Source organism: Microcebus murinus, chromosome 4 (assembly GCF_040939455.1).
Source record: "Microcebus murinus isolate Inina chromosome 4, M.murinus_Inina_mat1.0, whole genome shotgun sequence".
Taxonomy (NCBI): domain Eukaryota; kingdom Metazoa; phylum Chordata; class Mammalia; order Primates; family Cheirogaleidae; genus Microcebus; species Microcebus murinus.
This window is the reverse complement of record NC_134107.1, coordinates 8048700-8075054: the sequence shown is the minus strand read 5'-3', so window position 1 is coordinate 8075054 and position 26355 is coordinate 8048700. Positions and strand designations below refer to the sequence as shown.

The window sequence follows — 26355 nt, the reverse complement described above, 5'->3', positions numbered from 1 at the left end:
GGGGTGAGGAGTGGAGGGATGGGGAGCTGTGGATTTTACTTCAAGTGGGGCCATGAGGAGTCAGAGGCAGGGCTGACAGTAGGAGAGTGACAGCCCCTCTGGGCGTTGCCTGGGGTCAGTGGAGCTGCCTTCCCGCTTCCACTTCCTCACACTCCAGCCTCGGGCGCGCGTGTGGAGCAGTGGGAAAAGCAAGGACTTTGGAGCCAAACCCACGGGGATCAGATCTGGCTGGGTGACCTCACGCAGCCACCTCACCTCTCCGAGCCAGTGGTGAAGGAATTGAGATGGGTGCAAGCCCCAGGCCACCCTCGGACACACAGTGCGGGCTTCCTAACACCAGAGACAGGCTCCTTTGACTTTTCTCCTCCCCACTCTTCTCCTGCGCCTCTTTGGGCAGTACCCAGGGCCCCAGAACCGCCGCCCAAGGGAGAGGGACACCCCCGTCCCCCAGGGTGGGGCGGGCCGGGGTGGATCTGGGGCCAGGCTGGGCTCCCTGCCACAGGAGCTGGCTGGAGGACGGAGAAGCTGTGGACCGACCACCTCGGGCCTGCGGGAGAGGTGGAGGAAAGGAAGCACCGCGCGCGCGCGAGGGATCTGTGGGCGGCGGCGCCATTCGGACGCGCACTAAGACGGGCCGGCAGGACCCCGGGGGCTTGTCGCGGAGGGCGGGACGCCTGGGCCTTCCACTCGCTGCTTAAAACACCGCCGTTTTATCTGCATTGTTAACCAAAAGCATGAACTTTTATAACTTAGAAAGAGGCGCGTAAACATATCCGCCGTCGGTGCAGACGCCACACTCGGGAGCAAGAGCGCTCGGGTCGGGGGCGGGAGGGCGCAGCGTCGCCCACTGCGGGCGACGCCGGCAGACGCCGCAACGCCGCGCAGGACGCGGAGGGGCCGGGGTCTGCGGCCCGGCGGCGCGCGCGGTAGGCCCCGCCCCGCCCCCCCCTCCGCGCGTGACCCGGCCCCGCCCCCGCCCCGCCCCGCCCCGCCCCCGCCCCCGCTCCCGGCTCCTCTGTCACTTCCTGATTCCCGCTTCCTGCTTCCCAGAGGCCGGGATCCGGAGCCGCCCGAGGCTGGTGCCGCAGCCCCCGGCGCCCCCGGTGAGCGCGGCGGGGCCGGGGCAGGGGGCTGGGCGGGGCCGCGGGGGCTCGAGGGGGGGTCGCGGGTCCGAGGAGCCCTCCCCTCCACTGCACCCCACTTAGTCCCAGCGCCCCTTGGCCGCCCGCCGCTCCTCTGCTGGGCCTGGGCCCCTGGCAGCTGGGCTCCTGGTTCACTGTGGATCCTCCTCCGGGGCAGCTCTGGGATGCTCCGAGGCTGGCAGCTGCGTCCCGACCCCCGCCCGGCCGTGCCAGCCCCCCTGGGCCAGGCCGGAGCTCTCTGCAGCTCCCTGCACGTTCTCTGGGACTCAGAACTGGGGCCTACCTCAGCCCCACCATGGGGAGACCCTGCCTCCTCTCTCCTTCCTCCCCATTACCCAGGCTCCAAATCCCCGGGAAGGAAAGAGGCTGCTCGGAGCTGGCTGGACCTGCAGAAGAGCTAAGCTTTCTCAAGCTTCCCCGCCTGCCACTTCTCGCTCCCCACACACATACCAGAGCCAGGGAAGGGCCTGGGTAGAGTCCTGTAAAGCCCTTCCGGACTCAGCTGTGGCCAGGTGCAGGGCGCAGTGCATTTACTCCTGCAGATCACCACCTGAGGGAGGCACCCAGGCTCTGCACCTGTGACCTCACTCTGTAACTGGGAAACTGAGGCCCCAGCAGGTTACAATGACCATGCTCCCAGTTGCATCCTCCCCACTTCCCTGCACGCAGCCTTGGGGAGCTTGTTGGGATGGGCCAAGCTGATCCAAGTCTCTCTGTCCTGCAGACATGTCTTTCCGCAAAGTGGTACGGCAGAGCAAATTCCGGCATGTGTTCGGGCAGCCGGTCAAGAATGACCAGTGCTATGAAGACATTCGAGTGTCCCGTGTTACCTGGGACAGCACCTTCTGTGCAGTCAACCCCAAGTTCCTGGCGGTGATTGTGGAGGCCAGTGGCGGGGGTGCCTTCCTGGTGCTCCCGCTAAGCAAGGTGGGCCGAGTTAGGGCTGGGGAGGGACTGGAGACACCTCGGCCACACCTACTGTGTCTGTCTGCACACCTGACACCTGTAATGTTGCCCATTTCTCCCCCCTGGGCAGGTATCAGAGTCCAGATTCACTGTCCAACAGACATGAGCACAGGGGGCAAAAGTGGTTTATTGCTGTGAAGTCAGGGTTAGGGGCAACAGACGTTTCTTGCTCACCTGGTGGTTGGGGCACAGACACATCTGGGCCACCTGTGAGCCAGGCCAAGTGCACCATTCCCACTCTGCAGCTCCCTGCACGGGAGCTTCCAGTGGAGCGCAAGACTAAGGCTCTGGGAGGGATGGAGCTGAGGTCTTGGGTCCCTCCTGACTGTCCCTTCATGCCCTTAGACTGGCCGCATTGACAAGGCCTACCCAACAGTGTGTGGGCACACGGGACCTGTCCTGGACATTGACTGGTGTCCTCACAACGACGAAGTCATCGCCAGCGGCTCAGAGGACTGCACGGTCATGGTGAGGCCAGGGTCGCGGGTGCGGCTCAAGGTCGCATGCAGCAGGTGCGTGCAGAGGACTCAGCCCAGCGTCCCTGTCTCCGCCACAGGTGTGGCAGATCCCAGAGAACGGGCTGGTCTCCCCACTGACAGAGCCAGTGGTGGTGCTGGAGGGACACACCAAACGAGTAGGCATTGTCACCTGGCACCCGACAGCCCGCAATGTGCTGCTGAGTGCAGGTCTGCACCGCCCCCGCCCCGCTCCCGCGTCCCTCTCCGCACACGTCTCTGAAACATCCCAACAGCCTCTCCCAGGCCCATCTCACCGATGGGGAAGCTGAGGCCCTCAGAGGTGGGGAGAACCAGGCCGGTCCCGCGGGTTGGGTAAAGTGGGCCTGGTGAGCCAGTGGTCCCCTGCCGCCCACCTGGGCCTGAGCTGACAGCCCCCCACCTGCCAGGCTGTGACAACGTGGTACTCATCTGGAACGTGGGCACGGCGGAGGAGCTGTACCGCCTGGACACCCTGCACCCTGACCTCATCTACAACGTCAGCTGGAACCGCAATGGCAGCCTCTTCTGCTCAGCGTGCAAGGACAAGAGCGTGCGCGTCATCGACCCGCGCAGGGGCACCCTGGTGGCAGTACGTGGCCCCAGGGGGCAAGGATGGCTGTGGACAGGCAGAGGGCTTGACTGGGGCGTGTGCTGATCAGCCTGTCCTCCCGCAGGAGCGAGAGAAGGCTCACGAGGGGGCCCGGCCCATGCGGGCCATCTTCCTGGCAGATGGCAAGGTGTTCACCACAGGCTTCAGCCGGATGAGCGAGCGGCAGCTGGCACTCTGGGACCCAGTGAGTGGCCGTGGGCAGGCTTGAGACTTGGGCCCCACCTGGGCCAGGCGGGCAGGTGTCACCCTAGAGAGGCCTGTGGTTCCCACGTTCTCTTCCTGGCACTTGAGGCTCTCAGGACCTTGGACCTTGCCAGCCCTTTCTTTCCTGCCCCCTGCTCGCCCACTGCCCCCGCGTCTCTGCCACGTCCTTCCTGCCCACTGGAAGGCGCGTCCCCCTTTGCTTGCCTGGACCACCAGCTGCCCATCGAGGCCTGTGCGGGGGTCCCTTCTCCAGCCTCCCCAGCCCTTCCCTAACACACTCTGTCCCAGGGTGTCTGCACGGTGACCTCCAGGGCCCCTTTGACACAGGCTGGTGCTGCCTGGCACCCCGTCTTGGGAATTTCTCAGCACTTGCTCAGCGGCCTAGGAGTAGTCTCGAGGCCTGGAGGAGGCTGGGGAAGTGGAGTCCTGGGAGTAGGGAGGAGCCAGGAGGGCCTGGTGGGGACACCGTGTTGCATGTGACTGGCTAAGCCTGGTGGGGGGTTTGGGTCGGAGGAGGTTCTGCTTGGCCTGACTGCCCCCACCGTACCAGGAAAACCTTGAGGAGCCCATGGCCCTGCAGGAGCTGGACTCGAGCAACGGGGCCCTGCTGCCCTTCTACGACCCTGACACGAGCGTGGTCTACGTCTGCGGCAAGGTAGGGCAGGGCAGGGCAGGGCAGCACTGGCGGGGGCTTGGGAGACGGATGCCCGAGTGCTGAGCCCCCTGCCCCCACAGGGCGACTCCAGCATCCGGTACTTTGAGATCACGGACGAGCCCCCCTACGTCCACTTCCTGAACACGTTCACCAGCAAGGAGCCGCAGCGGGGCATGGGCAGCATGCCCAAGAGGGGCCTGGACGTCAGCAAGTGCGAGATTGCCCGGTAAGAGGGCCACAGAGGCAGCCATCTGTGGGTGGGGCTCAGTTAGGGAACTTGGCCAGGGGTGGGTCTGCCTGGGGGACAGGAGCCAGGCCACAGGCACCCAAGGTGAGAGGTCAGATGCTGCTCAGGAGCAGAATGTGCCACGGGCGGGCCATTGGCCAGGGGTCAGCCTGTAGGAAGGACCCCTTTTGGCAGTGGGCAGGGCAGCCTAGGGCAGGGTCTGGGGGTCTCAGAGGTCAGCCCATGGGGGGGTCTGGGGTGGGGACCGGAAGTGGAGGGCAGGGGAAGCCCGGAGAACTGATGGGGATCCCACCCGTGGCTCCTCCCCTTTTCGCAGGTTCTACAAACTGCATGAGCGCAAGTGTGAGCCCATCGTCATGACTGTGCCAAGAAAGGTGAGGCCACCTGGTCCCCTCCTACCTGCTCCCTTCTTTAACAGACCCGAGGTGACGGGGGTGTGACCTGTGAATGGGGCCATACCAGGTGTGGCAAGTGGGATGAGACAGGGTGAGCCATGGGACATGGGCCCCTCGATTAAGGGGGCAGTGGCAGCCCCAGAGGTCTTCCCGAAGGCGGCAGGACTGAGCAGGGCCAGGTGGTGCCATCCATTTGGGGGTAGGCCAGGTGAAGGGTGCGGCAGGGGCAATGGAGAGTGGGACTACAGTAAGACTACAGTAAGTCTGGCTACAGTAAGACTCCCACGACGAGGCGACCTGGCCTCAGATTCCCAGCCACGAGCCACAGCCACACTCCACTCCCCTCCAGCCAGCGGCTGCCGAGTGCTCTGTTCAGATGCCGGGCACATCTCAGGGAGCAGCGCTGGGCACGAGGCTGACAGGGCCTGCCCTGGGAGCTCACCATCCACGGCCCACAAATATGGCCCCCAGAAGCCCACAAAGCCACACAGCTGGCCCCTGTGGCTCATAGAGGAGGGTGGTGACGGGGCCCTGCTCAGGAAGGCTGGGGCAGGCTTCAGAGGGAACTGTCCAGAAGGGAAGTGAAAGGACAGATTTAAGCATTAGAAAGGTCACTTGGAGCCAGGCCGTGAGAGGATAGGTTGACAAAGTGCAAGCCTGGAGGCCAGAGAGTGATGAGGAGGTGGCCACCCTGGGTTCAGACGAGGACCCTGATGGCGGCCCCAGCTGGTTCTGACCTCCCTTGCCCTTTGCCAGTCGGACCTCTTCCAGGACGACCTGTACCCCGACACAGCTGGGCCCGAGGCAGCCTTGGAGGCTGAGGAGTGGGTGAGCGGGCGGGATGCCGCGCCCATCCTCATCTCGCTCCGGGAGGCCTACGTGCCCAGCAAGCAGCGCGACCTGAAGGTCAGCCGGCGCAACGTGCTATCCGACAGCCGGCCCGCCGGGGCCCCCACGTCGCCTGCCACCTTTGCTGACACTGCCCCCAGCAGCAGCGGCCTTGCCGGAGCCAGGGTAGGTGCCCCCAGCCAGGGGTGGTGTGGGGCGGCCCCAGGTGTCGTCCGGTCCACCGTGTCTGGACACTCGCCGCCCATGTCCAGGCCTCGGGCTCCTGCCTGCCCTTGACCGCCCCGCGTCCCTGCAGGAGGCCGGGAAGCTGGAGGAGGTGATGCAGGAGCTGCGGGAGCTGCGGGCGCTGGTCAAGGCGCAGGGGGAGCGCATCGGCCGCCTGGAGGAGCAGCTCGGCCGCCTGGAGAACGGCGATGCGTAGGCCACCGCCCGGAGACACCACCTCCACCTCTTCCTCCTCCCTCTCACTCTGCTTCTGCAGCAGGTCACGCTGGGCGGGTTGCCCGAGGTCTCTGAGGCAGCTCAGGGGCCAGGTCACACTTGACCTCCCTGGCCCAGGCTGGAGCCACACCTGGCTCTCATTACCGTGGAGGATTTTTGTACCAAGGCAAGCACGCTTGTCCTCTGAGGGACCATCTCCCCCACCCCTGCCTACCCTCTGCTCCCTTCCCAGGGAGGGAAAATTTTATTTTCATTCCAAATAAAATTCTTTCTAAAAACCAGGCTTGGCGTGGCCTGCTGCTGCAGGGGGCTGGGGAGAGTCTGGACACCTGGGGACAGACAGTGTTGCAGGACTCAGGCTTGAGAAAGGTCCAGGGACCATGAGCAGCTCCACAGACACTGCTGTTCTGAATTCTGTCAGGCAGGGAAACTGAGGCAGACCTGTGGACACATCCAAGGTTGTGTCATGCTTTGAGCTGGGTACTCAGATTCTCTCCTTGGAGGCCTGGTCACAGGACCCGCAGCCCCAGCCGCATCCAGAGAGACCTGTGAGGACTTGGCGTGGATCGGGGGGGGGGGGGGGGGTCCTGAGAGGCCAAGGCCCTGTCTGGGGTCCTGCAGCGCGGAGGAGTGGGTGGGGTGCTGTGGGCAGGAAGCGGAAGCGCCAGGTCACCCCTAGCTGCAGTTGAGCGCTGAGAGCTCACTTCTCGCTCAGCACAGCCAGAGCTGGAGGTGGGTGCCAGTGAGAAGGGGCCGGTGGACTGATGGTAAGTACTGGAGGCCCTGGGTTCTTGGGGCAGGGGCCACAGGTCAGGGTTGGAGTGTCTGGGCCCTGGAAGCGGAGGAAGGAACCCCCTGCTGGGGCCTTGGGGCAGAGATGGGGCCTAGGACAAACGTGGGGCAGACACCAGACCTTCTTCCTCACCTCGGCATTGGGTTCACTGGGACTCAGGGTATGACACCCAGTGCCCTGCTCTGGGCCTGGCAGCCCCTTCAAGAGTCCTGGATGGCCCTCAGCTGCTCCTCTTGTGAAAGGGAACTGGCACCCCTGGAGCCGGGCAGAGAGCATGGTGGGGGGAGGCTGGGTTGTACCTTAGCACCCTGCCCCCCACGACACCCCCCACCTAGCATGTTCCAACCGCAGACTTCCTCTGGCAGCTGCACCCGCCTCCCACAGCCCCTAGCCCTGCACGCCTGGGGCCCTCAGGGACAGGGAGTAGAACGGAAACCCTTCAGCTGGGGCAGCCCCGTGGCTGGGAGGGAAAAGAGGGGCCTCAGGGACCCCCATCCTGGGACCTGGCCAAGCAGGTGAGCAGTGGTCTCCGCATTAGTCTGGGCCCCACCCTCCCAGCCTTCAGGAGAGCCAGGCTGCGGTCTCCTGCCTTCCATCCCTGTCCCCGCCCCGCCCACGCAGGCACATTCAACCCGTATTTACTGAGCACCTTCCATGTGCCAGGTATCGTTTTTTTGTGTTTGACCTAAAAAAATCCCCATCTTCCTGCAGCTTATTCAGGCTGGGGAGACCAGACAACGATAAACAAAACAAATCAGTAACACCGTCTCCTGTGGTCGGGGTCATGGGAGAAGTCCAGCGGGTTGGCGGTGCACAGTGCCGGGTGGGTGGGCCGCGGTAACAGAGTGGTAACAGGTCAGGTTAGGCCTCACTTAGGTACTGCTTGAGCCAAAGCGAGCGGCTGAGAGCGGCCACCAGGGACTGGGGCCTTCCGGGCAGAGGGAAGAGCCAGCGCGAAGGCTCCAGTGCGGCAGGAGGGGTTGGAGGAGCGGGGGGCTGATCTCACAGGGCCAGGGCCTGGTTGCCAAATAAGGATGTGGGCTTCTCTGCTTCACTGTCCCTGTTTTGCCTAAGAGGACCCACTAAGAGAGGAAAGTCAAGCGTTCTAGGTCACATGGCCTGCCCCCTATTGGGCCTCCACCCCAGGTGACAAGCCCCTGCCTATCTCCCACAGGCTCTGCCCTGCGCCCTAGGGCTTGGGACACTGCTGGCCCTGCCAGGGGCCCTGGGCTCCGGTGGTGGCGCCGAGGACAGTGTGGGCTCCAGCTCCGTCACGGTCGTCCTGTTGCTGCTGCTGCTGCTGCTGCTGGTCACAGGCCTGGCTCTGGCCTGGCGCCGCCTCAGCCGCGACTCAGGGGGCTACTACCACCCAGCCCGCCTGGGCGCTGCGCTGTGGGGCCGCACCTGCCGCCTGCTCTGGGCCAGCCCCCCGGGCCGCTGGCTTCAGGCCCGGACTGAGCTGGGTTCACCAGACGACGACCCAGAGCGGCAGGAGGACGAGCAGGATCTGGAGGACGACTACATCTCAGACGGTGGCCGGGAGGCTGGACCCAGAGAAGGCAAGCGGCAGAGCGGAGAGGCAGCGGGCCCCGAGCAGGCTGAGGAAACACCTGACAGTGACACGGAGGGGGGCCCAGGCCTCAGCTCCCTGGGGCCGGCGGGCTCAGGGGGCAGTGCCGAGGCCCTGCTGAGTGACCTGCACGCCTTTGCTGGCAGCGCGGCCTGGGACGACAGCGCTGGGGCAGCCGGGGGCCAGGGCCTCCATGTCACTGCACTATAGGAGCCTGTCTTGGTGCCCCAGCCCTGTCGTGGCCACTCACGGTGCCTCTGCTTCCCAAGCTGCCAATGCTGGCCACAGTCCCTACCCCACATGGCACTCCTCAGACTGTCACCCCTCACCAGTCCCCAAGTCTATACACTCTGCCCCTTTACAGGAAGGCCACCTGTCCTCACAGGCGCTGGGCAGCCACTTGAAATAAAAGCCTCCAGCCCTGTGGTCCTGTGGTCCTGTAGCGACCCCCTCGTCCTAAGCAGGGGCTCCTCCTGGCAGGCGCCTGCCCAGTCCTGCCCCCAGGAGTCCAGCCAAAGAGCCAGGTCAGTGCCATGATTCAGTCCTTTAATTCCCCACAGGCACAGCTGTATGGGGCCTGGGGGGCAGCGGAGCCCTTGCTCCAGCAGTCGCAGCCTGTAGCCCTCCATAACCATGATTCAGGGGCCTGGCCACGCCCGCAAAGACACGCACTCGCTCTCCACCCACAGACACCCGAGGTCTGTGGAACGGCCCGAGTCCTGCTGCCTGCACGGCCTGCAGGGAGGGGCCCCAACAGCTGCTCATGCCCACCGATTCTAGCGCCCGGGGCGCGCACGGCCCCGCTTGGACTTCTTGGTCCCTGAGGGGGGACGGATGGGGAGCGGGGCAGTGCTCGAGGGTGGTGGCGGCGGCGGTGGCGGCAGCAATGGAGGTAGAGGTGGCTCCATGGGCTCTGGCGGGCCGGGGCTGGGCCGGAACCCCTCAAAGGGGGAGAACTTGAGGGGGCTGCAGGGGAAACCAAGGTAGAGTCAGAGCCTCCTACGCCCTGCCAGGGCCGGCTGGCACCGGATCAGGGAGGACAGACTCTCCCATCCTCCGGGCTGCACCGGCTGTGGGGTCCACCAAGTCCCATCCAGGCAGTCCTGGCCACAACGTGCAGACAAGGCACCGAAGCTGACACTGGTTAAGAGACTTGGCCAAGGAAGCCCAAGGCTAGAGCTGGCCACCCGCCCGGTGGGGCCCCTGCCCCAGCCACACACTGCCGTCCCTCCCCTCGGCACCTTAGAGGGGTCCGGGGGCTGCTGTTGAGGCGCCGGGGGGAGCGCAGCTTGGGCTGGAAAGAGAAGCCCTCCTTGATGCTGTCCAGAACGGAGGGCGCCACGTACGTGAAGCCCTGGGGGAGAGGCAGGGCCCGGTGACGCTTGGTGTCTGCCACTCCCCGGCCACAACCCCTGCCCTGGTCCTCGCGAGCCCCAGGTCCCCGTGCCCTCACCAGGAAGGCCTGGTCGGCGCTCTCACTGAGGGCCGTGTCGTCCGGACTGTCCACGGGCGTCTGCCGTGTGAAGCGGGTATCAAACTGGCTCACGTCCTCCTCTGACTGCTGCGGGCGGACCCGAGTGGGGAGCGGTCAGGGGCATCGGAGATGTGGGTCCTCTACCCACCACTGGGCCAATGGGGCTGCCACTCACCAGACAGGGCCTGAAAGGGGGGTCCACACGGCGGGCAAGGAGGTCATCCCAATTCACGTGCCGGAAGAAGGGGTGTCTCTGTGGATAGAGAATGCCCCCCAAACCTACCAAAAGTTGGCCCCGCTCGGCTCCTTTAGTAACCTGCTCTGCCCTAAGGCCCTGCCCCCTGTACCCAGTCACCCTTGGAGACAGCCCTGCCCCTGGTGGCTGTCCCAGACCCACCTGCACATCAGCAGCGTCCCCTGGGCCACCCCCAATCCGCTGGCTGGGATTCCGCTTCAGGAACTGTGGGACCAGGGCAGAGGGTGAGGGCCTGGGGGAGGTGCGTGTCCCAAGGCCAGCAGGGGTGGGGCAAGGTGAGAGGGGGGTGGTGCCTCCAGATACGGCCCTCACCTCCTGACGCCCCCCAGGACTTTCAAGGTTTGGACCAAGGAAGTGTTCTCCATGAAGCCTTTGCAAAAAGGCCCCTGGTCCCCGCACTGACCCAGGGGCTTCAGTGAGGAGCTGGAGCCAACTCCAAACCTGGACGAGTGCCTGGCCTCCCCCACTGCACCTCCAACACTCGCCTCTCTGAAGGCAGAGCGGCCAGCTCATCATGGACATTCTGCTGACCGGCTCTTAGACTAGGGACTGGTCCAGGGCAGGCTGCTCTGAGTCAGAGCTGAGGCCTGAGCTCAGAGTCTTGGACCCCAAAGCAAGGGCTCCTTTCACTGCCACAGGCAAATTACACAGGCAGGGGTGGCACCAACTGCCCCACAGCTGGGAGAGGCGCAGGCATGCATGCAGGGTGGCCAGTAGAGCCCGGGAGCAGAAATGTGGACATGACCCTGGGCAGGAGGGAGCCCCACCTTTTTGACAAGATCCCGGGCATCTGCGGTGAGGTAGGCGGGCAGCGCCAACTTCCCCTTGATGATCTTATCCATGATTTTCTTCCGGTTTTCTGCGGTGAAGGGTGGCTGGAGGAGGCAGAAGGTGAGAGGAGCCTTGCAGGCCTCCTGCCAGCCCTGTGCCTGCCCTGGAAGGGGTCTCCTCCCACCCCTCCCGCACTCCCCCCAGGGAGGCAGGACTTGCCGATCCAGTGAGCATGTCGTACATCAGGGCCCCCAGACTCCACCAGTCCACAGCCCGGTTGTGGCCACTGCGCACGAGGATCTCAGGGGCCCTGGGGACCAGAAGAACCGTCAGTCAGGCTAGGCCCTTTCTGGCTGTCCTCCCAACCCTGGAGCAGACAGGTGTCACTTACATGTACTCAATGGTGCCACAGAAGGTGTGAGTGACAGCGCCCTCATGGATCGACTCCTTGCAGAGTCCAAAGTCGGTCAGTTTGATGTGGCCTAAGAAAGAATGTTGGGGGTGGAGGGGTGCCAGGTCAGGGCCCTGGCTCCATACAGGTGGCTCCTCAGCCTCCAGATAGATTGCAGACCCCATATGTGCAGCTGCACGTGCACACGTGCGCACCCTGGCTGTTGAGCATGATGTTCTCGGGTTTGAGGTCTCGGTAGATTATGCCTTGGGAGTGGAGATGGCCCAGGGCCAGTGTGATCTCGGCCAGGTAGAAGCTGCGGGAGACAGAACAGGGTGAAGGTGGGGGGTGGGGCTGGGACCAGGCGTCTCTTGTGAGAGCGACAAGAGTAACACCCACCAGGCTGTATCTTCTAAGAAGATGCCTTCTCGCTCCAGATGTGTGAAGAGTTCGCCACCTGCAACACAAACATGTCAGCAGCCATGTGCTGGGCCCAAGCCCCTTTGCGCTCTCTGAGTCTCGGTTTCTTCTTGGAAAAAGTGGGGCTTATAATTCCTGCCCTACCTGCCTCACAGAGCTGCCGTGGGGATTCAATTCAATTCAGCAAACATCTACCGACGCCTACTCGGAACCTGGCCCTGTGCTGGGTGAAGCTGGGGACAGGATGAAGAGACCCAGCCATTGCCCTCAGGACGCTCAGTCACTGGGGAGACAGACATGCACACAACTGCTCTAATACGCCAGGCTGCAACAACAGCTCTGAGAGCTTAACCCGAAACATCTCACGGGGAGCCAAGGGAGACAAAATGAATCCCAACACGAGAGAACGGAGGAAGTGAGGTGCGGTGGGCTTCAAGGGGTGCTGAGATGGAGTGGGGGGAATGTGGAGCACAGAGGCAGAAGCTCACAGGGCTCATCTGGTGCAGACAAGGTAGGCAAGAAAAGCAGGCCTGGACCACTTCAAGGTGAACGGGGGACAGCAGGCCAGGGAAGTTAGGCTTGATCCGGGCAGTCACAGAGTCATGGGACTCTGAGCAGAAGTGCTGGGCGCAGCACGTGCTTTAGGAGGATAGCGCCAGCAATTAGCGGAGGGGACGAGGCAGTGAGCAAGAGGCCTCAAGGCCGGTTAGGAAACTGCTGTCCACCCGACTCCGGTCCCCCTGAGAGAGTGGAGGGAATGGAAGCCACTGCAGAAAGTGGATTGGCTGGATCTGGGACCTGACTGGATACAGTGCACACAGGGAAAAGGAACAGGACATGGAGGGGAGCAGAAACAGACAAACCGCCCTCTGGACCTCCGTATCAGCTCGTGCCATTCCCATCCACCCCCAACACAGGTGAAGGACACGATAGGCGCTGGACAGATGTTTGCTGAATGAATGAATGGGATGACGGGATGGATGGACAGACGGAGAGGTGAGTGGGTGTGGGAGCCCCCAGCCATCCTCCACAACCCAGTCTCTCAGGGCTTCCCCCAGAGCTCCCAGGGCTTCCTGTGCTGGCTCCCCACCCATACCCCTAGCTGGGCCCACACTCATACCACTGAGGCACTCAAGGATGAGGTAGAGTTTGCCACCAGTCTGGAAGGCATAGGCCAGTTCCACAATGAAGGGATGCTTCACTGACTCTAGGATGTTCCGCTCAGCCCGTGTGTGTGCTGTGTCCTTGGCGTTGCGCACAATTTTGGCCTAAAAGAGCAGGAATCAGTTAGAAGCTGGGGTACCTGGAGCTCCTCAGTCCCTCCAGCCATTACCCTCTGCCACCCTCTGTCCCTCCATTGTATTTCTCCATAATTGTGCTGCTGTCAGCAGTCATCCTTTTCAGGAACCGGTTTATCCTCTACCATAGGATTTCTCAACTTCAATACTGCAGACACCTTGGACCAGATATTCTGTGGTGGGAGGCTGCCTTGTGCATTGTGGGATGTCCAGCAGCATCCTTGGCCTCCACTCATGGGATGCCAGTAGTACTCCCCTCTCTAGTCCTGACAATCAAAAAATGTGTCCAGGCCGGGCGCTGTGGCTCACGCCTGTAATCCTAGCTCTTGGGAGGCCGAGGCGGGTGGATTGCTCAAGGTCAGGAGTTCAAAACCAGCCTGAGCAAGAGCGAGACCCCGTCTCTACTATAAATAGAAAGAAATTAATTGGCCAACTGATATATATATAAAAAATTAGCCGGGCATGGTGGCGCATGCCTGTAGTCCCAGCTACTCGGGAGGCTGAGGCAGAAGGATCACTCAAGCCCAGGAGTTTGAGGTTGCTGTGAGCTAGGCTGACGCCACGGCACTCACTCTAGCCTGGACAACAAAGCGAGACTCTGTCTCAAAAAAAAAAAAAAAAAAAAAAAAATGTGTCCAGGCCGGGCACGGTGGCTCACGCCTGTAATCCTAGCACTCTGGAAGGCAGGTGGATCACTCAAGGTCAGGAGTTCGAAACCAGCCTGAGCAAGAGTGAGACTCCATCTCTACTAAAAATAGAAAGAGCCGGGCGCGGTGGCTCACGCCTGTAATCCTAGCACTCTGGGAGGCTGAGGCGGGCGGATTGCTCGAGGTCAGGAGTTCGAAACCAGCCTGAGCAAGAGCAAGACCCCGTCTCTACTATAAAAATACAAAGAAATTAATTGGCCAACTAATGTATATATATATAAAATTAGCCGGGCATGGTGGCGCATGCCTGTAGTCCCAGCTACTCCGGAGGCTGAGGCAGAAGGATTGCTTGAGCCCAGGAGTTTGAGGTTGCTGTGAGCTAGGCTGACGCCACGGCACTCACTCTAGCCTGGGCAACAAGCGAGACTCTGTCTCAAAAAAAAAAAAAAAAAAAAATAGAAAGAAATTAATTGGCCAACTAAAAATATATAGAAAAACTTAGCCTGAGATGGTGGCGCATGCCTGTAGTCCCAGCTACTCGGGAGGCTGAGGGAGAAGGATTGCTTGAGCCCAGGAGTTTGAGGTTGCTGTGAGCTAGGCTGACGTCAGGGCACTCTAGCCCGGGCAACAGAGTGAGACTCTGTCTCAAAAAAAAAAAAAAAATGTGTCCAGACATTGTTAACTGTTCCTTGGAAAGCAAAATTGCCCCCATTTGGCAATTAACAATATACATCACAACAGGCAATAAACTAGCCGATGCCAAAGACAAGGGCTGTCTCTTTTGTTGTGTTCACTGCTATCTTCCCAAAGCCTGGCACAGCATGTTGGGAATGGCAACCACTCAGTATTTTGGTTGAATAAATGACTCACCTTCCTTAAGACTTTCATGGCATATATTTTGCCCAAGTTGGTGCCTTGTACCTTTCGCACTTGGAACACCTGTAGGGCAGGGGAGACAGGATCAACTTCCCTCTCCACATCCCATCTTCAAGAAGCCTCACCCTGAAGCTTTGGCATTAGGACCAAGAGACTGCCCCACCAAGGGTGGGGCAGTCACGATTCCAAATCCAATTGAAAAGGATTTACCCTACCCTCTTCTATGTTTCTAGCTCTGAATCTCATTAGAGGCTGTGCTGATCTACAAGTCTAATTTGTTTTGAGAATCCTTTGCTGCCTCCAGGCTAGAGGAAGCACCAGTACCTTTCCATAGCCTCCCTTGCCCAACACACTCAGCAGCTCAAAACAGTGGGGCCCAATGCGCTCAGGGCCCAGGTTCACGCTGGTCTCAGTCAGCTCCACCTCCTCATAGTGTCCCACAGGCCTGTGGACACAAGAAGTTAATGACGGCAAGGCTCCAGCTCTTCCCAGGTCCCCTTCCCCATTACATCCCCCCCTCCCCCAACACGACCCTCACTCACTCCAGGCCAGCAGTCCTCAATTCGGAAAGGGAACACACGTCCTGTGAGAAACCGAAGAGTAAGAGCCAAGGGAGGTGCCAGGATACCTTCCCCATCCCCGCAAGCTGAATGCTTGTCCCAGAAGAGGAGGGGTTAGGGATGGGAGCTGGCCGGGGACAGGCAAGGGCTGGTGAGAAGAGGCCGAGGGCCGAAGAAAAGGCAGAACCAAGAGAAAGGGCTGGGGACTTGCAAGAGAGGTCGGGGTGAGGGTGGAGTCAGAGCTTAACAGAGGCCGGGATCTGAGAAGGATCGGGGTCTGCAAGGGTCGGAGCCCACTCTGGGTGGGGGCTGCCGCGACTCTGGCCTTGGCTGGGTGATAGCTCCGGGATCCAGTCGCGCCGGGGAGGACCACTCACCGTGGGGCTGAACTCCGGCTCTCCCTCGCCCTCGCTGCCTTCCTCCGTCTCCAAGTCCAGATCAAACACAGCCGCCATAGCGGCACCGGCCCAGCGGGCCACTCGGCCCGAACCCCGGCCGCACTCTGACTGACAGTCCCAGCCTGACGCACACGTTATCACTCTGCGACAGCAGCCGCGCACGCCTCTGACGCAAGAGACTTTGCTCCGCCTCCGGAAGGCCGCTTAGCCTGGCGGGGAGGAATGATGGCGTCACAGGGCCTGTCGGGAGTTGTAGTCCCGGAGTCCCGGGGCGCCCAGCCTTCAGTCTGCGGAACCTCATTGGGCGGAACTCTCTTGTCTTCCTAGCACCACAACCTGGGCGCCTATTTTGGCTCTAGGAAGAGTTTCGGCACGTTTCTCTTTTTTCTTTCTTTCTTTCTCCAAAAAGAGAGTTTGAGTTTGGATGGGGCCGAGTCGGGAGTGCCTGAAGGTGTGAATCCCAGCCCTGTCCGAGTGTCGCTGCCAGGCTGGCTGGGTGACCAGAGGCAGGTCGCGTTCCTCTCTGTTCGTTCCTGAAAAGGAGGCGGCTGCATCAAGGTCTCCCTAAGGTGTCTCTGGCTCAAGGACTCTGTAGGTGAGAGTATTTGCTGGGTGAGCAGCTCACTGCCAGGCTCTGTTGCCAGGTGCCTGCTCTAAAGGGTTTGGGGCTCATTTATCTGACCGTAAATATGGGCTTTTGCTCGAGTTTGCTCGCTTGTCAATTTAAGCATATTTAGTAATTTAGCAGCCTGATATACACCCTTAATAAAACTTTGTTGTAAGAATGAATGAACCCACCAAACCTGGTATGTGATTTTTTTTTTCCTTTTTCTTAAGACCCTGCTGCTCTGTTGCCCAGGCTGGAGTGCAGTGGTACAATCAGCTCACTGCAGCCTGGAACTCCTGGGCTCAAGGGATCCTTCTGCCTCAGCCTCCTGAGTAGCTGGGACTACAGGCGCACACCACTACGCCCAGTCTTGATCTATGAATTTAGATTAGGCATGGATTCTTGTTGGGCAGAACTATGTGGGGGTAAATTTGTGCCAGACCAGGCACTAGGTGTGAGTACTGATTGCTGGAGGCTGTGTAGATGTGCATTCCAGTTACACAGGGAAGGCTGGGTATGAACTCAGATGAACAGAATTTAGAGGTCTCCAGGCAAGTGGAGGGTTATCCGGTTAGATGTGGCCCTCTGGTTGTAATTCCACTAAAAGACCAAAGGAGATCCTCAGGCTGGGTCCTGGTGTAGGTGTAGGGCAGGCCCCTGCCGAAGCTCAACCCAGGTGCCTGGCAGTTGAGTGGTTTTCCCTTAGCTCCAGATGCTACAGGTGTCCCCCACCCACCTCTCCCTCCCCGTCCATTACTGCCCATCTAGTTGAGCCTGGTAGGAATTGTCCAGTCAAGAGAACCTGTCCCAGACTCCGACACTTCACTAGTCCATAAGCCTTTATTTGGGGAGGAATGCTTGGGGAGCTGTCCATAGCTCCTGTGTGCTCAGAAGCAGGGTTCTTAAAGCAGCCTTCCTTGAATTGGCAGACTCTCCTCTGCCAATGCTAGTTAGTGTGCCAGAGATGAAAGCACCAAAGCTGAGTGGAGAAGGTGCATGGCGCATGGGACAGAGGTATTCACGTGTCTCAGGGCCACTTATGAATGAAGGTAGGGAGGTGAGGGTGGCCTAGAAGCTGAGTGGGCATATAAGACTTAATCAAAACAGAAACCTGAACCTTGCATCATGTCCCACGACCATCCATCCACTGTGGCGTGACCTTGGGGCAGTCATTTTTCCTCTCTGAGCCTGTTTCCTCTCATCTGCAGAATGGGGGCAGCAGCGTCTGACTGGACGTGTGAGGGGAGATGATTACTGCTGACTGCAGGTCACCTGCTTCTACTGCTCAGGACAAATGAGGCAGGTGGGACACTGCTGAAAGTTTTCAGCAGGCCCTAGAACTATCCTGGAATTTGGGTAAAAGAAAGACAGGGGCTTTAGTCTCAGGTTTTCCTGGGATTTGTCCAAGGCCAGGGGCCCAGCCAGGTTCTCTCTGCTAGGTGGCAGGAAGAGAAACGGACCTGGAGGGGTGGGGCAGAGTGGCTGGGTTGGGGCCCACTTCCACCTGGGGAGGTGGTGGTGAAAGTGTGTATACAGCTGTTGTCATGTCTCCAAGGCTAGAGTCCTGGGGAAGCTGTGGGATGGACTGGGACTTTTGGGAGGGCAAGAGGCCCCAACAGCCCCCAGATACTTGCTTTTGTGGCCTTTGAGTCCAGGAGACCTTGGTGCCTAAATGGCCCTGCCACTCTGGAACAGATCTGAGGCATCAGAGTGGGCCAGACTGGGGCCGGGACAGGGCAATGGGGAGAGAGGCAGGGGGAGCACCAGGAAGCAAGGGCACCACAGCCCTTGCCCAGCACCTCCCACCTGCCTCCTGGCCCCAGCGCTATTTGAAATGAGACAGGAAGTGGGCGACGGGGTAGTTGGGCCCATCGATGCCCAGGCCCTGGCAGAGGCCCAGCAGGCGGTGGCGGGCCTCAGCCGGGCTGGGTCCCGCACAGGCCACGCTGCAGTAGGGCTCCTCATACTCGCCAGGCACCAGGGCCTCCTCCAGCAGGTTGAGGCGCAGCAGGCCCCGGTCATGCAGGGCCTGAAGGGTCTCGCGGCTGGCAGTGGAACTCAGGGCCTGCAGGTGCTGGGACACCAGGCACATGACACCTACCAGGTGGCCACGGGCACGTGGGTGGGTGGGCAGGGCGGGCCGCAGGCCACAGGCCACCATAGCAGCAGCTAGCAGCAGGTCCACACCATAGAGCTCCAGGATCCAGTCGCGCAGATAGAAGCCGCCCATGCGGGGGTTGATCTCGATGAGCCGAGGCCCAGCCCCAGTCAGCTTGAGCTCCACATTGAAGACCCCGTCAAGCAGCCCGCAGCCCAGGCAACAGCGGAAGGCTGCCTGCACCATCTGTGCCTCCTGCTCCGGGGCCAGCCCGGTGGGCATGCAGGCGGCTGTCTCAGTGAAGCCAGGCAGCCTCGTGGGGCCGTTGTCGGAGACAAAGGCGGCCAGCAGCCGCCCACCAAACAACACCAGGTCCACATCGTGCTCAGTGCCCTCCACGAACTCCATCAGCAGCATGGCATTGCCCCAGCCCAGCCCAATGCCCGGGTGATCAGCCTCACCCTGCAAGTCTCGGGCGATCCTGGAAAAGTGTTCGTGGCACTGTGGCGCATCCTCCACCAGCCGCACTCCCACTGCACCTGCCCCGAACTCCAGCTTCATGACGCCTGGCAGCGGGACCTGGTGGACGGCCCTCGCCACGTCTGCCTCGCTCGCCAGTGGGCAGCAGGGCACAGCATGAAGGGAGGGCGCAGGCCAGGGGGGGCCATGGCAGTGCAGCAGGTGCAGCTGGGTGCAGCTCTTCTGCTTGGCCAGGCGCATGGCGGCCGGGGAGTTGCAGGGCAGACCCAGCTCCTGGCAGAGCAGGGCTGTGAGCACCAGGCAGTCATCCCAGTAGGAGAAACAGCCATCCAGCTGCAGGCCGCGCGCCCGCACCAGCTCTGCCAACAGCCGTGCGTTCTCCTCATCCCTCTGGTGCTCCGTCAAGTCAAAGTGGATGAAGGTCTGCACCAGCTGCGAGGCGAAGTGGTTGGGGTCTGACTCCACCAGGTGCAGCTGCGGAAACCACAGGAGGGCAGCACACCCCGTCAGCCGGGCTGAGCGCTGGGGAGATGGGATGAGGTGTAGGACGGGGTCCGGGCCCTCAGGGGGCACAGGTGCACAAACATTAGGTGCTCAACAAATATTTGTTGATGATCAATTACATAAATGGAAGGCACAGAGGCGGCACACCTAACCCGGCCTGCGGGGGAGGGATGGCACTCTAGAGGAGGCAATACTTGAGCAAGAGTCAGCCGAGGAAAGAGGAGGTCGGGAAGGACAGCCAGCTGCAGGACGAAGGGGTCAGGTCTGGGTGGGTGGGGACGGAGGGCAGAGGGGCAGGTGAGAGGGGGCTCAGCGGTCTCTTGTTCACAGGCAGCATCACTGGCCAGGGCTTGTAGAGAAACCACCAGGGTTGGGGCTTGGGACAGGTGGTTTGGCCGTCATCCACGCCATGGGTTCTGACACTGGAAGGCGCCCTCAAAGCTTACTGCCCACTGGGGGGAGCACAGACAAAAAGCAGCTGGCACCCAGGGCAGGGACGGCCACCGGCCATCAAAGAGGGTTGGGAGGGAAGCTGTCTGCACTGTCACTCTTGCCATCAGGAGTGGAGTGACATCCTAGCAAGAGAACATGCTGTGCAAGGCGGGAGGCAAAGAGGTGGGGAAACGGCTGCAGGGTGGTGTCGCCAGAGGAAGCTGCGCTGTGGGAGAGGGGAGCCCTCGGAGGCTGCTACTGTAGATTAGAGCCAGCCTGAGAAGGCCTCAGTTTTCTTGTCTGCTCAATGGGGATAACAACATCTACCTGCCGGGCTCGCTCCAGATTCTGTAATGTGAGGCCACTGCTGTGAACTTGATTGGGGATCTATAAGCTGCTCCCCAGCACCGTCCACAGGCCCTGGGTTGCCGACTCTCAGGAGGAATTCAACCTCCGAGTGCTCGCCCTTGCCCCAGGACGCAGCCAGGATCCTCAGCCTGGCATTCAAGGCCCCAGCTCTGTCGCTAACTTTGTCCCTCTCGCCCACCCCAGCACATCTGCCCCGGGCTCCTCGTCCCCCCTTTGCGTGGGACAAAACTAGAACGCCCGCCCCGGGCGTCCGCCCGGTCCCTGCGCACGGGAGTTGGCGCACCCCGCCCGGGCGCCCGGCGCAGGCCCCGCCCCGCGCGCGCAGGCCCCGCCCCGCGCCCCGCCCACCTGGAGCCCGTAGTCGCGCGCCGCGTCCCACACGAACTTCTTGCTGACGCCGCCCGCGCCGACCACCAGCAGCTGCTTGCCCGCCATGAGGCAGCGCGCCGAGCGCCGGAGCATGGTCTCCACGAGCGGCGCGGCCGCCGCGGCGTCGGCCGCCGCTCCCGGCGCGGCCCACTGCCCCTCGAGCGCGCCGCACGCCTCCAGGCACAGGCCGCCGTTCAGCTCCAGGGCCACGGGGGTCAGCGCGCGGTCGGCCACCGTCAGCGCGAAGTCCACGCCTGGGCCGGGCGGGGACACGGGCTCAGCGCGGGCGGCCCCGGCCCCGGCCCCGGCGCCCAGCCCGGGCCAGCTGCACTCACCGAGGAAGTCAGTGTGGGCCCAGCGCCCACCGCGCTGCTCGGCACTCAGGCCGGCCTCCAGGGCCAGCACTGCGGCCAGGGCGGCCTCGGCCGCCGCCTTGATGCGCTCCCGCACAACCGCCACCTGCGTCGCCTCGCCCAGGCCGCACTGGGCCAGCGCCACCTCCAGCGTCCACGGCAGGGAGTTCTGGTGCCGCAGAGGCCTGTCCCCGCGGCCCACGCCGCACACCACCTGGGCAGGGTGCAGGTCAGGCGGCTGGCCCAGGAGGAGCCACCCCTATATGCATACCTCCCCCTGTGCCCAGATCCAGGCCAGCCCTCTCACTGAACTTCCAAGAAGCCCCATCCTTCAGTGTGTCTTAACCCATTCTCTGCTATTGCCCATGTGGTCCCCAGAGCCCGCCAGGGGTTCTACCCAGGCTTCCAGGGCAGCTGGGGTCCCTGCTCCTGAAGGCTACAGGCCTGCTAGCTCATAGCTCCTGCAGCCCTGAGGCCTGTGCCTTCCTGGTGTCCCCTAGCCCTGGCACCTCCCCTAGATGCCTCTTTTTTTTTTTTTTTTTGAGACAGAGTCTCACTCTGTTGCCCTGGCTACAGTGCCTTGGTGTCAGCCTAGCTCACAGCAACCTCAAACTCCTGGGCTCAAGCAATCCTCCTGCCTCAGCCTCCCAAGTAGCTGGGACTACAGGCATGCACCACCATGCCCGGCTAATTTTTTCTCTATATATTTTTAGTTGGCCAATTAATTTCTTTCTATTTTTGGTAGAGATGGGGTCTTGCTCTTGCTCAGGCTGGTCTTGAACTCCTGACCTTGAGCGATCCACCCGCCTAGGCCTCCCAGAGTGCTAGGATTACAGGCGTGAGCCACCGCTCTGGCCCAGATGCCTCTTTCTTACTCCACTGGAGCTCCCGCAGGGCAGGGTGGAGTCCTCACAGCTTGGCTCAGAGCTGGGTACTTAGAGGGCCCCTAAGCCTCCTTGAGCTCCCCAGCTTATAGGCCCCTCCTAAAGGGCTCCAGGCGCTGGCGGTTTATCAGGAACCCTGGGGCAGCCTCTTCTGTGGGCAAGAGCTCCCTGGGAAGAGGATTCAGCCCCCCAGCCCTGGTACCCCCCCAGGGGGGCAAGCACAGGGGCAGGGGCTCCTGATGAAGGAGGGGTTCTGGATAGGTTGGAGGAGAGGGAAAAAGTGTCAGACCCCGGAGTTCCGCTGGAGGCAACCGACATCCCCATGAAGATTTTGTCCTCTCTGCCCACAGACTGCCCAGAGGCCCTTGTCAGATCAGTGGGACGGGGAGTGGTGGGCAGGTCATGACTTGGACCTGAGCCACGCTTACCTTGCTTAGCAGGGGCCTGTCGCCCTGTGTCCGACACACCACAGCACAGATACGCACTGCCAGCTCAGGCCCAGGTGAGGGGCTGCCTGGGGACGAAGGGAAGGTCTAAGCCCAGCACAGAGAAACCAGAAGGCCGTGCCAAGCTGCCTCCCCTGGCTGGCCCAGGTGCGTCTCACCTGGGAAGGGCAGCCGGGGAGGTGGGCACACAGCCTCCACCAGGACACTCTCCTCCTCCTCCAGCTTCTCCAGCAGCGCCAGCACCGTGTCCGCCACGGCGCCCGGCTCCGCCCGTCGGTGCAGACGCAATGCCTGCCGCCCCCGCCAACGCCAGCCACTGAGCTTCACAGCCACCTGCAGCAGGGAAGGGAAACGGGCCTCCTCAACACTACCCCATGAACCTGCACAGCAGGACACTGACCCCACGAGAGCCAATGAGTAAACTGAGGCAAGACAGCAGGGGGTTGCCCTAGAGATTTGGCGGCAGCAGGGCTGAAAGGTAGGCACAGCTTCCCAGCAGGACTTGGTAACCACGCCCAGGTCCCATCCTGCTGGCACAGACCTGGGCAGGAGCCCGTTACCTGCAGGACATCACCCAGGGCCTCGGAGTGCAGAAAGGCCCCTACTTCCTCTTTCACGAGTGATTCCTGGCCCTCTTTGCCACTCAGCTCCACCAGCCGTAGGCCCGGGCTGGCATCCCCTCCCCGCAGCAGCCCCGGCGGCTTGTAGGTGAGAGCCAGGGTGGCTGGCACGGCCACACCGCCCTGCTGGGCCAGCAACCGCCTCGTCAGCAGCCGGTCCTCCAGCAGCCGGGCCAGCTCGGCCGAAGCTCCTGTGGGGCAGGTCAGGTCGCGGGCAAGCTCCGCTGCCTCCCGGCCCCAGCCAAGCCCCTGCCCCACGCCCGCCAGAAAGTAGGTGGCACGGCGCGGGGGGACAAAGTCATCCAGGAATGTCATGCCCCCTGGGTGGAAGCTCACGGCCTTGGAGACCAGCAGGGCTGCCTCACCCGGCTGCCCGGGTGCTGGCACCTTCATCAGCCAAGCAGGGGACAGGCAAAGGAGCATGTTTCCTGTGGGCAGAGGGAGGCAGGTGGCTAGTCAGGGAAGGCTTAATGTCCCCATGCCCTCCACCTCCAGCCGGGCCCCTGTGTAGCAGGGGCAGCTGCTCCCAGAACCCACCCCGCTCAGAGTATGGCAGCTCGGCCAATGGAATGCAGGCGGTTGCCAGGGTATTTTGGGATGTGGCTGGGCTAGGGCAGCGCTGCCCTTTCTGTAGGAGGGGGTGGGGAAACTTGGGCACACACTCACCCGGGCTCTGGACCCCACCCTCCAGCAGCACTGACAGAAAGGTGCTCGGGGATCCCAGAATGCACAAGGTCACCTCTGCCCCAGGACAGCCTCGGGGAAAGAGAATATTGCCAAGCTTACCAGGGGCCCCCTTTGCTGTCCTTCTGCCCACCTGCCCCCTCGTCTATATCCCTGCCCTCCCCCTTGGGCCTCCAGGTGCTTCCTGGGGATCAGAAGGGAAGAGTATAGGGGACAGGGAGGGAGTGGAATGGGGAAGGGGAGCTGCCACCTGTCCTGTCCTGTGAGGCTGGCTCCCTTCTCTCTGGAGCTGTCCAGAAGGCACTGCAGGCTGGGTGACCAGGGACCTGAGTTCTAGCCTGAGCTCTGTCTGTGAGACCTTGGAGAAGTCACTGTTTCTCTAAGCCCCAGTTTCCCAGTCTGTACAGTGGGACCATGTCTGTGATTCTCATGTATGCTAACTCATCTAGCTGTGGCCACCTGATTTGTAAAACAGATGAAGCAGGGGAGAGTCCTGGGGTCCCAACCGCAAGCCGCCTCCACGGCAGCTCCCCAGACACTCCTTTAGCAGCTTTGGTACCATGGAACACAGTTTGCAAATCCTAGGGCTGGATCTTCGTGGGGAGTGGGGTGGAGAGCCCCAATCCCTAACCCCACTGGTGCCACATGGCCTTGGAAGAAATGCCTACCTGCCTCCGACCAAACCAGAGGCTGGGGAAGGGCTGCCCCTGACCTGGATGGGGAAGCAGACTAGGCTGAGGGCCCCTCCCTGCCCCCAGGCATGCCCCCCTCCGTGGAGCCCTCGGGCACCTGTGCGGGGCACCTGGCTGCGGTCCTGGGTCTCCGGAAGGCCAGCTTGCTGCAGACAGCTCTGCAGGAGGCTGTAGTAGTAGACAGTCCAGGCCCGGGCCTCGGCCCCTTCCGGGGAGCCCTTGCAGTCCAGGCCCACGTCCTGGCGCCAGGAGCCAGGGAGGCAGCCTGTGGGCGGCAGGCCAGAGCCCCCTCCCCATGGGCCCTCCTCTTCCTCCAGGTCCTTGGAGCCCAGGGGGCAATCCCACTCGGGACTCAGTGGATCCAGGGAGAGCTGAGGGGGCAGAAGTGGTGGGTCTTGGGCAGGGTGGGCAAGGGGCACATGAAGTCACCCAAGGGTGTAGGGCCCCCACTCTCCCAACCTGGATTATGTTCAGGGCACATACTGTCCAAGGGACCAGGAGAGGAAGGAGTTGGGGGGTGAAGGCTTGTCACTGGGAGCATGTAGGTGGGCGTGCTTTGCAGACAGTTTTGTGTCGTGCCCCCATCGGGAGCAGGAAGCAATGTCCTGCTGGCTGGCCCACTGAGCCCCCCCCATCCCACGCTGTGGTCCACCTTAGCTTGGTTCACAGGGACAGAGGTTTTCTTTGTCTGTTTGCACATCAAGGCAACCGCGGCACCTAAAACAGTGCCTGGCACCCAGGCACTGCTCGGTAAATGTTTGTTGACTGAAGAATAGGTGAACGAATGAACCCAGCAATCTCTCTTGGGTTGCTCATTTCTCTCTGGGCCTCAGTGATCCAACTGCCAGCACGGAGTTTGCTGATATCTATGCATGGAGGGGATCCTGTCCCACTGTCATCCCCACGGAGGCCTCAGGGACCCGCTATGCACCCAGCCCTGTGCTAGGCATTAGGAGGGAAACGCTGGTGTCCTTTTTGGACGTTTTGAGTCATGGAAATGCTTTCTTTGGATAAAATCTAACACACACACCCCCTTTCTGAGGCCGGCGACTCCCATGGGGGCTGCTGGGAGGCTCAGTGTGAATGGATTCTGACTCTCTGCAGTCTCCTGGTCTGGGGCAGGCCTGGCAGCGGGGCCCGGCCTCCAGGGGACAGGCTCGGCCACCTTGAGCAAGTTGTGAGGTCTCTTTGGGCTTTGCGGTTGCCTGGTGCCCACCCTGTCCCATCCCCGGTGCTGATGAGGCTCGGACTAAGAGGATCACTGGCTGGCTGGGAGACACGTGCCGCATCCGGGACAGTGGAGGACTGAGCCTCAGACCTGGGCTTGAATCCCAGCAGCCAGTGCCACGTTCTGAACCTTGGTGCCCTCCTTCAGAAGGTGGGCTTCCCGAGGGCCCAGGCTGCAGGCTCCCTGCTAAGTCCCCGAACCTGGGAATGGTGCTGGGCACACAGCGCGTGCTCAGTAAATGTTGTGGAGTGGACGAATGTCCAAGGGGCCTAACAGTGCCACCTCCCAGGGCTGATGGGGGAGAGGTGGCGTGCCTGGCGCACAGCAGCTGTAGGGGTGAGGGCAGGAGAGCAGGCTGTGAGTCCGAGCTGTCTGCACAGGGCAGCCCCTGGGTTTGGCCTCTGAGTGCCAGTCGCTGCCCTCTGGGCGCCCCCTCTGTCCAGGAATGCGGGCCTTTGGGGGAGGGACCACAGGAGACTCACCATCTCAAGGGTGCAGGGACTGGATGAACAGAGACTGATGGCAGAGACAGAGGGACAGAGAGACAAAGGAGGGAGTCAGGGCAGCCAGGTCTCTACCCCACCTGCCTGCCCCTAAGACTTTGGGAGCAGAGAGGTGGCCGCTCCGTGCCTCTGTCCTGTCCCTGCCAGGAGGTGCCAGGCTGCCCCACCCCCACCCCAAGGAGGAGAGGGATTTCTGCCACCCAGACCCCGTGGTTCCTGCCCCCGGAGCGCACACGTGGGGGGGGGGGGCGCCCGGCTGCACTGGGGGTCCCGGCTTAGTCCCTCCAGCGGGGGACTCCCTGGGTCCCGTGGGGGGCGGTGTGGTGTCAAGGGTCGCGCTGCGGGGCACAGGCGCTCTGTCGGGCAGTCCCCTCCCTGGCTCTCCCCGGGGCGGGGAACGGAGCCGGGGGTACCTGGCGGGCGGCGGCGGCTCGGCCGGGCTCGGTGGCGGACACGGAGCGGACGGGACTCGCGGCGGCGGCGGCTCAGCCGGGCTCAGGCGGCGCCACTTTATATAGACGCGGGCGGGCCGCGGCCGGCGGGCGGCTGGGCGAGGACAGCGGGACGCCCCGCCCCGCGCGCCGCGGCCAGACCTGGGCGTGGGGTGAGGCTAGGGGTGGGACTCG

General features: G+C 62.2%; 4 protein-coding genes across 5 annotated transcripts; 2 read left to right on the top strand and 2 right to left on the bottom strand.

The window, feature by feature from the left end:
- The first annotated feature begins 1019 nt into the window (after window positions 1-1019).
- CORO1B (coronin 1B) lies at window positions 1020-6288 on the top strand. The gene is made up of 11 exons (XM_012757550.2): window positions 1020-1103; window positions 1867-2069; window positions 2454-2576; window positions 2665-2794; window positions 3013-3194; window positions 3280-3399; window positions 3970-4074; window positions 4155-4300; window positions 4638-4695; window positions 5473-5730; window positions 5861-6288. Exons 2-11 carry the CDS (start codon window positions 1869-1871, stop codon window positions 5984-5986), a joined length of 1449 nt encoding a protein of 482 aa, XP_012613004.1. The 5' UTR covers window positions 1020-1103; window positions 1867-1868; the 3' UTR covers window positions 5987-6288.
- A 380-nt stretch (window positions 6289-6668) lies between these two features.
- Window positions 6669-8795, top strand: PTPRCAP (protein tyrosine phosphatase receptor type C associated protein). Its single transcript, XM_012757553.3, has 2 exons — window positions 6669-6773; window positions 7974-8795. Exons 1-2 carry the CDS (start codon window positions 6771-6773, stop codon window positions 8577-8579), a joined length of 609 nt encoding a protein of 202 aa, XP_012613007.1. The 5' UTR covers window positions 6669-6770; the 3' UTR covers window positions 8580-8795.
- A 103-nt stretch (window positions 8796-8898) lies between these two features.
- Window positions 8899-15618, bottom strand: RPS6KB2 (ribosomal protein S6 kinase B2). 2 transcript variants are annotated; one of them, XM_012757549.3, is made up of 15 exons: window positions 15440-15617; window positions 15045-15085; window positions 14827-14947; window positions 14497-14565; window positions 12802-12949; window positions 11661-11718; window positions 11477-11577; window positions 11262-11352; window positions 11090-11180; window positions 10867-10974; window positions 10241-10303; window positions 10019-10096; window positions 9823-9930; window positions 9611-9723; window positions 8899-9335 (listed from the first exon to the last, which is right to left on the bottom strand). In XM_012757549.3, exons 1-15 carry the CDS (start codon window positions 15515-15517, stop codon window positions 9146-9148), a joined length of 1458 nt encoding a protein of 485 aa, XP_012613003.1. In that variant the 5' UTR covers window positions 15518-15617; the 3' UTR covers window positions 8899-9145. The 2 variants fall into 2 exon arrangements, with proteins under 2 accessions (XP_012613003.1, XP_075857789.1); XM_076001674.1 differs by lacking the exon at window positions 9611-9723 and having other exon boundaries at window positions 9162-9335; window positions 15440-15618.
- Window positions 15619-16888: 1270 nt separating this feature from the next.
- On the bottom strand, window positions 16889-26272 carry CARNS1 (carnosine synthase 1). Its single transcript, XM_012757540.2, has 10 exons — window positions 26143-26272; window positions 25709-25742; window positions 24096-24369; window positions 23289-23378; window positions 22563-23050; window positions 22161-22335; window positions 21985-22070; window positions 20655-20886; window positions 20299-20573; window positions 16889-19119 (listed from the first exon to the last, which is right to left on the bottom strand). Exons 2-10 carry the CDS (start codon window positions 25709-25711, stop codon window positions 17893-17895), a joined length of 2850 nt encoding a protein of 949 aa, XP_012612994.2. The 5' UTR covers window positions 25712-25742; window positions 26143-26272; the 3' UTR covers window positions 16889-17892.
- Between the last annotated feature and the right edge of the window lie 83 nt (window positions 26273-26355).

Coding starts and splice junctions, on each gene's coding strand:
- CARNS1 (XM_012757540.2), bottom strand. Junction 22,071..22,160: donor TCCCCGGCTGCCCTTCCCAG/GTGAGACGCACC, acceptor CTTCGTCCCCAG/GCAGCCCCTCACCTGGGCCT. Junction 20,574..20,654: donor GGCCCACACTGACTTCCTCG/GTGAGTGCAGCT, acceptor CGCCCGGCCCAG/GCGTGGACTTCGCGCTGACG.
- RPS6KB2 (XM_012757549.3), bottom strand. CDS start 15,517: ATGGCGGCTGTGTTTGATCTGGACTTGGAGACGGAGGAAGGCAGCGAG. Junction 14,566..14,826: donor GCAAGGGAGGCTATGGAAAG/GTACTGGTGCTT, acceptor CCTGCCCTACAG/GTGTTCCAAGTGCGAAAGGT. Junction 12,950..14,496: donor CCATGAAAGTCTTAAGGAAG/GTGAGTCATTTA, acceptor CTGCTCTTTTAG/GCCAAAATTGTGCGCAACGC.
- CORO1B (XM_012757550.2), top strand. CDS start 1,869: ATGTCTTTCCGCAAAGTGGTACGGCAGAGCAAATTCCGGCATGTGTTC. Junction 2,070..2,453: donor TGGTGCTCCCGCTAAGCAAG/GTGGGCCGAGTT, acceptor TCATGCCCTTAG/ACTGGCCGCATTGACAAGGC. Junction 4,301..4,637: donor AGCAAGTGCGAGATTGCCCG/GTAAGAGGGCCA, acceptor CCCTTTTCGCAG/GTTCTACAAACTGCATGAGC.